The 9,199-nt window shown below is 35.4% G+C and overlaps 1 protein-coding gene across 1 annotated transcript; it reads right to left on the reverse strand.

Annotated features, from left to right (window-relative positions):
* Nucleotides 1–2,657: 2,657 nt before the first annotated feature.
* On the reverse strand, nt 2,658–8,460 carry LOC140884707 (uncharacterized). The gene is made up of 5 exons (XM_073291551.1): nt 8,282–8,460; nt 7,728–7,855; nt 7,354–7,440; nt 7,029–7,187; nt 2,658–3,059 (listed from the first exon to the last, which is right to left on the reverse strand). The coding sequence occupies exons 1-5, from the start codon at nt 8,385–8,387 to the stop codon at nt 2,958–2,960; spliced, it is 582 nt and encodes a 193-aa protein (XP_073147652.1). The 5' UTR covers nt 8,388–8,460; the 3' UTR covers nt 2,658–2,957.
* Between the last annotated feature and the right edge of the window lie 739 nt (nt 8,461–9,199).

Here is a 9,199-nt window from a genome sequence, read left to right on the forward strand (position 1 = left end):
GAATATGAGTAACAACATTAATCAACAAAGCATTAATCTGACTCGAATCACATGAAATATTCCTTGAATCAGTACCTACACCATCATTAATTTCTTTCTCCATTTCATACAAATTAAACTGCAAGTAAAACTTGAAATCAGTTCCAAGATCAACAAATATTCATCCAAAATTCAAGTCAAATAAATTATCTCATATCATTTCATTTTTTCTTTTAAAAATATCTGAAACAATATCATTCAACACAAACTATGAAAAACTAAATCAACCTCCTTCTCATCTTTCTCAATATTCTCGTACTCCTCGATCACAACTCCAAACTCATTTTTACTTTTCAATTGAAAATCTGATCCAAACTCATGAACTTCTTTATCAACAAGCATTTTTTTCTCCCCGCAATTCCTTAATTCAACACATACTCGCTTCTTTATCTCATCCATTTCTCTTCTCACAATGTTATCCACCTTTATTGAATCAATGTTAACTTATGTCGGCTCCAAAAACTTTTTTTTCCTCATCAAATGGATATCGAAAGAATCTGTATAATGAAAATAAAAAAAAAATAGTGTCAATTCAAACAAGATTTAAAATGACAGAAACATATTGCACCATTAACAATTACATTCGTTGAATCTATAGATTTCAACAATGATTTGGCTTTAGCAGTCTTCAAAGAAATCTTACTGTCACCCCACCGAAACAACCGAGGGAACATTTTTAAACTACGAGGAACAGCCAATGAAGGAATCTCTTCATAAAAATAAATCAGTAGTATTTAATAGATAGAAAACATAAGACAATATAAACTAAACAAAAAAAATATGTACCATCAACCCCACAGTGCATCCATCTAAATAACGTTTACTTTCGATGTTGCGTATTGCTCGACAAAGATATCGAAATGCAGCATCGCCCCAAGAATAGTCAAAAAATGTGGTCAGATCATCGAGATAAGGGAATATAAAACTAGGGGTATAATAATTTCCCGTGGAAAATATTACACAATTGAATATGAACAAGATGTAAAGTCTGACAAAATCATCGATCTCTGCCTCATTGTCACTACATGCAACATAAATTTTTTCATGAATTTCGGCTCTCTTTGCTCTGCCCAGTTGTCCTCCAAATTGCCGAGCAAGAAATGTAGACTCCATTTTCAGATCCAAATCCACTGGTTGGCCAAAATTTTGCAAACCAAGAATAACTGAAAACTCGGTTGGAGTGAAGGAAGTCTTAATATCATCACCCACAATCAAAGAGCATGAATTAACCTCGAATCTATTCAAGATGAAATCAATTCTACGGCTGCTGGTTGCAAGTTCGGACATGTCCATCCAATTATCAAAGGGAGTATATTTTATCCTAATTCTTTGTTGTTCTCCTAGTTTTGGTTTTAATTCTGTCATCTCATCTTTAAACATAATAGGAGAGCATCGACTACAATATTTTTTAACCCTTTCTTTCCTCACAAAATCATCAATATTTTTTTCTTCAATAACAGTTCCTAAATAAATACAAACAACAATAAGACACAAAAAATATTACAAATCAGTAAACCAGAAACGAAAATATCAATTTCAGTATCAAAAGCATTTTTAATAAAGTAATCATTCACTTTAAATTTACGAATTCTCATATCATCAGAACCCTAAAAGTGAATTATCATATCAACAGAACAATACAACTTCGTTTCTAAACTTCATCAAAAACTATAAATAATCATCTCAATAGCGAAAATAAAATAGAAACGAACGAATTACGACATCGCCAAGGACATAACCCTAAAATTTAAGGATAAAAGGGTTAACAAATGAGATGAGAAAAAAGACTCAAAAACACGTAAATAACAATGAATAATTCAAAAATTTCCTAAAACTAGTACGGATTAATAGCGACATCGCCAAGAACATAACCCTAAAATTTGGGGATAAAAGGGTTAACAAATGAGATGGTAAAAAAAGACTCAAAAACATACAAATAATAATGAATTATTCAAAAATTTCCTGAAACGAGTATGGATTAACAGAAAATTTCGAGATGCAGACCTTTTTTTGATTTACGATCGATAGGAACATTTGCCGTAATCTTCTGTTTTTCAAATCCCGATATTTTCTTAACCTTTTTGGGTTGAGAAAAATTCTTCATTGTGCAACTTTCTGAAACGTTCGAAAAGTGGGTGACGGTGAGGAAGAGAATGAAATCAAAGAGAGGGGGACGGTTAGAAGGCCGAGAAGGAAAATGAGAGCCGGTAAATGAGCAAATAGAGTTCATTATTATTTATGTATTAGGTATCAAATATATTTTAAAAATAATATAATTTAAGTGTATAATATATTTGGGGAGTTTGGAATAATAATATAATGAGTAAGGTAGTACATAGTGATTTCGACTTACACGGGACCGTCCCCAAAGTTTTGTTTTGGTTTGGGTATTTTAGGAGAATTTACCGAAAGAATAACACAATTTTGGAACATTTATTAGATTTGTACGTCACACTATCCCACTTAACTTTAGAGTAATAGCTCGCTTTTTATCTTCTTTTCGTTTGAGATTTTTGGGAAAGGTAAACTTCACTCAGCCAAGTACATATAATAATATTTTCAAAAAAGAAAAAAAGAAAAGGAAAAGGAAATCAAACAAAACAAAACAAAACAAAACAAAACAAAAATTCTCTTGTGAAATGCTATAAAATTGGTTTTTAAATATACAGATAACCTGTGGTGGATGCTAAGGTAGAGAAATCAGTGCCAAATAATAAAATAAAAACATAAATGAGAAATATTATCACCAATTGATCACTCGCCATATATTTCTTGGTCATGTCATAAGTCAGTGCTTGATATACAGGTAAAGTAACTCTTATAATCTATCACCAGGCACAGGTTCACCGGCATCATGAAGACTTTGTACAAACTTGTTATGCATTACCGAATTTATTTGAGGACCTCAAGATTAAGCATCACTTGTTAACTTGCTCCCCACCAGCAATGCGCCTCTTCTCTTCCTCAACCTGTTCGAGCAATGCTTGTATCTCTGCTTCTGTTAAGCTCTCCAATCTTTTCTGTTAAAACGTGAAATTCAGTGAGATGTTCAAGTGATCCATGTCCAAATTAAATGAGACTGCATTGATACAATGAGCTGAGAGAGGGTGTAAGGAGCAAGAAGTCGATGAAAACACAAAGTCTGGCCTATTGATTAGTTTTTCTTTTATACAAGGAGTGTAAATAAGTATTACATTTGAGAGCCAAAGATGGAATATGGAATGTTCATTGAAAAATAAAATTATGTTTTTGAAATACAAGAAGAAGTATTTATATGTCTATTCTACAGTAACCGACCTCCAACTAATTTAACAACTCTTATTAACCTCTAATTGTCGATTATAACTTAATATGAGTATATGATATATCTGATACCCCCTTCGAGATGTACTGCAAACATCCTTGACAGACATGCATCTTGGAAAGTGATGTAGACATGGTTGCAGACGGCAAAGGTTTTGTGAACATGCCCACGAGTTGCAGCTGAGAACGAACAGGTAGTAGCTTGATTGAGCCATCCTCGATCTTTCCCCCGATGAAATGGGGGTCGCTTTCGATGTTTTTGGTGCGCTCGTGAAAAATGGGGTTGTTAGCAATTTGGATGGACCACTGATTGTCGCAGAAAATATTGTCTGGTGTAGGAGCTGAAAGGCATTGTTCACATATAATTGAGCATATCCATGTAAACCACCTCTAATAAATCACCATTTAGAAAGGCATTGTTCACATATAATTGAGCAAGCTGCCAATTTTGGCTGGCAGCAAGTGCAAGTAATACTTTGACAGTAGCCAATTTAGCCACTGGCGAGAATGTTTCAAAGAAATCTACACCCTCTTGTTGGATTGATCCCTCGGCAACAAGGGGCGCTTTGTGCCTATCAACTGACCCATCAGTAGCATATTTGATCTTGTAGACCCATCGACACCTGATAGAAGGTTTCCCTTCTGGTAAAGGAACAATGGACCACGTGTGATTGGCCTCCATAGATTCAGGTTCATCTTTCATTGCTGCTCGCCATTGAGGAAATGAGACAGCTTGATGAAAAAATTGTGGTTCAAAGTGAGAAGATACATTAAGCACCAAATTCCGGTAGGAGTTGGATAAAGTATCATATGAAACATAGTCACTTAATGGACACGAGGAATTACAAGCCAATGGTGATTTTGATTGCAGCACGTTACAATGATAATCGCGAAGATAAGACGGTGGTTGTGTAGTTCTGTGTGATGTTCGAGTGAGCATTACCGCTGGCTGTGAAGAAGTATGCAAATCAGTCAAGTGTTGAGAACCATTAGAGGCTGATATAGGAGTGTCAATTAGATGTGTGTCCACTGGTTTAGGCAGGACTACAGTGGGAAAAGGATCGATATTGACTTTGGAGACCTATGAATGAAATGGGAATGTGGATTCATGGAATACACCATCCTTGGAAATAAAGATTTCATTGGTCTGGATGTCGAGGAGTTTGTACCCTTTGTAATCTGATGGATAATCCAGAAAAATGCAAGGACGAGCTCAGGGGAGATAGCTTGTCACGATGGGTAGCCATTGTATAATCCATTTGAAAATATGCATCGATTTTCTTAACACCGTCACAATTGCATCGACCACAATCACAATTCGGACGGAAATTATTCAATTCCTGCCAAAGGGCTTTGAGTTTCGGGAAATAGACGCTAACTGGATCTTGCTTTTGGCGCAAAGTGATCAGGTCACGTCGTAGTTGAAAAATTCGAGGCCCATTGCTTTGTTGAAAGCGCTCTTTTAAGATCATTCCAGGTGTCGGGTGCAGATTCATATAATAGAACACGCTGAGATTTCCTTAGAAACTAAATTGAGGAGCCAGGAAATGACGATATTGTTGTTGCGAGTCCAATAAGAGAGCAAATTCAGATTGGAACTCGATGGTTTGGGGATGTTTTTGACAGATAGGGCAATTCACATCGCTCGACTCCAAGAAGGGTAATTCTCTCCCGTAAGAGATTGGGAGACCAGTGTGAGGCCCGAATTGTCTTGAGTGATGCAGAAAATAGGGGCTCATCGGTTCGTCAATGGCGGACTGACCATTTGATGAAGAAGATGCAGGCGGATTTCCTGGCGCCATGAATGACAAGCTCAGATGAATGTTGAAGAAGAAGTGAAGATGAACAATTTCACGATCGATGCTCGAATTGAACTTCGCGACGCGAAAGCACTTCCGATACCATATTACATTTGAGAGCCAAAGATCGAATATGGAATGTTCGTTGAAAAATAAAATTCTGTTTTTGAAATACAAGAAGATCTATTCATATGTCTATTCTACAGTAGCCGATCTCCAACTAATTTAACAACTCTTATCAACCTCTAATTGTCGATTATAACTTAATATGAGTATATGATATATCTAATAATAGGCAATACCAGCATATATGTCCATAGTATCTTTCTTTTCCAAAGGGGTTGGGGTTATTATGTCTCCGTCCCACCCTCCTCACTTTAAGATACTGCAGCTATTACACGTCAATAATAGAAAACCGATCTCATGAACAATCATGTTTCACAATCCAAATGTTTTTGCATAATTCACATATATTAGCATCAAACATCTCATTTCCATGTCAACTAAAACTCCATGATTAGCTCCAAGAATAATTGAAGTTTCAGATAGCAATCAATGTATGAAAGAGCAGCTGAAATATGAATTTCAAACTGAAACTGAAACTTAAGCTCTGGCTACATCGTGACTAGCTCCGTGAAACATTAAAGTTTAGGATAGTAACCAGTGTATGGGAAAAGCAGCAAAAATACAAAAGAACAGCTATTCATAACATAGAAAATATCACAACTGTCTAAAGCAGTCTGGCGCAGCGCCATGTTAATTGAGCGAATGCATAGCATGAATGCATAATTTTCTTTTCAGTGCTTTTCTTCGTAGCGTAAGCATGGTAATCTTCCCCATACCATCTCAAGCATACACTCCATGCAAGAGAAACTTTGAACATGTTTGGTAGTTGTTGGATATCGAAAGTTAGAAAAATAGCTAGAGTGTATTTTCTATGTTGACGTTTTATTTCCCATTTCAGAGCTATGTTTCTGCAGTTACTTACTTAGCACAGCTGGGTTCCTTGTTTGTATAAATAGGATTTTCATTCACCATGAGAGCTAATGCTCAAACAATATGATTCTTTTAGCTCAATTCTCTCGGCACTTAACAGTAGTGTTTGTGGGTGTTCTGAGAATCATCTTTTGAAATTTGAATCCTTGTTAGAATACATCTGATTAAGCTACACAGTTTTAACTATAGAACTTCTTGAATTTGAGAATTAATTTAAGTTTGGTTTTATTTCTTGAGGCACACTATTTTTATCATACATATCATAGTATGTTGGATTAATGATGCCACATTACAGATTTTCAATCGTTTGCCGTTTCAGATTTGTATAGGGATTGGAGTTTAGTCTTGGGTTAGCTTATTGATGGTTCTCTTCTACAATCTTTTTGTGGACCACTGGTTCACAAGTTGTAAATTTCACTCTCTTTATTTATATAATAATATTATCGTTTCCTATCAAAAAAAAAATATTTAGTTATGATTTACCACATGCTATGTTATAGAATTTTAAATATAATAATAGTTCATTTATGGAAATGATGTATAACTGAACTTAAAAGTAATGATAATATTGAGAGAAGATAAAAAAAAATGAGAGAATTTTTTTTCCAAAGAGATTAACTTGCAGAATGTGATCCGTATTGGCTTTGGTTTTGGGAGAATGGAAATGTTTACATAAAATATAACCAAACATTGCCTTAGATTTTCTGTGATCACTAAAATTTCTCATTGCCAATAAATCAGACTATCTAACATTTTTTCCTTTCAGCAGTTTCTGGAAAGAAGTTTCCTTGAGGACTATGTTTTTTCCACTGTGTACAGCAAATAAAGAGCACAAGAAATCAAAAACAGACGAGAAAAATGATTTTTGAAGTTGACAAATAAATGACTAACCTCCATGACTTTAACTTCATAATCACGTAGCTGTTGTGCATATGTCATTTCCTTATTTGAAACTCTGAAAATATAAGTAGAAATCCATCCAACCGTAAGACCTAAAACCAAGACTAACTGTACAACATTCCCGGCTTGTAGGGGATCAACGCCAACTAACTGCAGAAAATTTGAACGTGTCACTTGCGAAAATTTAATAATTCATGTTAAGTTTTAGAAGAGAACTCAAAAGACACAAAAGAATGTATCGGGCACAATGAAAGAACAGGTGGCAAGGTAGAGTATGAATAGAAGGGGAAACAAAGTGAAAATGATACCACAATACCTCCAATCCACTTTTCAAGCCGACCCCAGCAATAGTAACTCCAAGCCCGATTAGTAAAACATCTTTCCTCGTGTATCCAAAAGGAGTCTGCAATCGTCAAAAATAGCATGCCGACTCAGAGATTCCCACAATTTTTAAACATAGCAATGATAGCACGATATTTGGAGTTACTCATACTTTCTCATTTATTTTCCACTTCTGATGGTAACAAGTTCAACATTGTAAGCTTAGTAAGAGAAACATAATTCCAAACCAACTGATAAAATAACCAATAAAGTAGACTCCTTGCTAAATTTTCAAAACACGTAAAGGATTCCATCCATAGCCTGGGAAAATAAGATAAAATAAACTAATATTACATGAATGACACATACCTTATTCTGGTCTGAAGATTCACTTTTATCACCACTCGATTCAGAGGAGCCACTGCATCTTGGAATTGTGGAGATTACTTTCCTTGATGGTGAGGAATGAGATATTCTCTTCAGAACAGGGAAACCTCCTGAACTCACAAATTTTTAAGAATAAATCATTTCTGCATGTATAATTCAATCAATACACAATCACATAGCAAAATCATGTGCTTAAAAACTAAACAAAACACAATCACATACAAGTAAGCAGACTATAAACATCTATACTTGTCTTGTCGAAACTCCATCGTCATCCTCGTTACAGCCATTCCATCAAGTCTAGTTTTTTCCCTCGTCCTACTCATCTACGACAAACAAAAACTCGGATAATTCATAATATTAGCAGATTTTAAGGGGTCCCATTAACGAAAATATCCATGTGTCCGTCCCATCACTAGGCTACCATAGATTATGAAAGAAAATAACCGAAAATTCTCAACAATTACAAAGTACCACTAAAAAGCGCTCAAAAACATCGATTACTAAGTGGGATAGATCAGGAATAGAGATGTGACCTTTGATTAATCTGTTAGAAGGTTCCAGCGAGCGAAGATCGGTAAGAAATGAAGTGGGTCTTTTGCTGATGCTAGTGCATACGTGTATACATGGACTCGAGGCCATAGCAGCAAAATTTCTCCGAGGAAACCGAACGTTGGATGTGGGAAGGGACGAGACAAAGCCTCCCCGCCACTTATCCAATACCTGAGATATTGTGTGTCCGTATTTCGGGTGCGGGTGGGCTTTTTCGGAGCCCAGTTGTCTGGAAAGCCCATTTGTCGGAATTTTCTAGTTCGAAATTCGAATGGGTTCGTGGGCCTTAAAGTCCATAGCCGTCTTTTATTTTTGATATTTATTATTTTTTATTTATTTATTTATTTATTTTATTTTATAGGTAAGGAGATTTTTATTGATCAAAAGATTTCAAATAGAGATACACCAAATATCCACGTACAGCCTAAAAATGACATAAAAGTTTGATAAGTGTATTTTATACACTTAATTTATATATGATTTTAATTGTTAATTATTGGTTTCGAGCAGATTTATGTGGAGTTTTGTTGTTTTTGTGCTTGCAGAGAATTATTGAATTATTTTGGAAGAAGAAGAAAAAAATAGAATTGAGAAAAGAAAATAGTAAAATAAGAGAAGAAAAGAAAAGCTGTAGAAAGCGAAAAAAACGAGAAAAGCTAATGGGATCTTTATTGGACTTGAAATGTTTGCGCTAAAGAAGAGAAGAGAGAAGTGCAATCGCTTTTGAAGATGGATTTGAATCAGCGAACAGAAGGCGCGCTCGCGCAGGACCTTTGAGCGCCCGCCCCGTCGCGGAAGAGAAAGTTTTAATTATTTCGGGCAAGGATTTTATTGGGCTTTTTAATGGGTTTTGACTGTGACGATATAAAAGGGAGTCTGAAATCTTTGGACAAAGGGGGGCC

This window comes from Henckelia pumila, chromosome 2 (assembly GCF_033568475.1).
Source record: "Henckelia pumila isolate YLH828 chromosome 2, ASM3356847v2, whole genome shotgun sequence".
NCBI lineage: Eukaryota > Viridiplantae > Streptophyta > Magnoliopsida > Lamiales > Gesneriaceae > Henckelia > Henckelia pumila.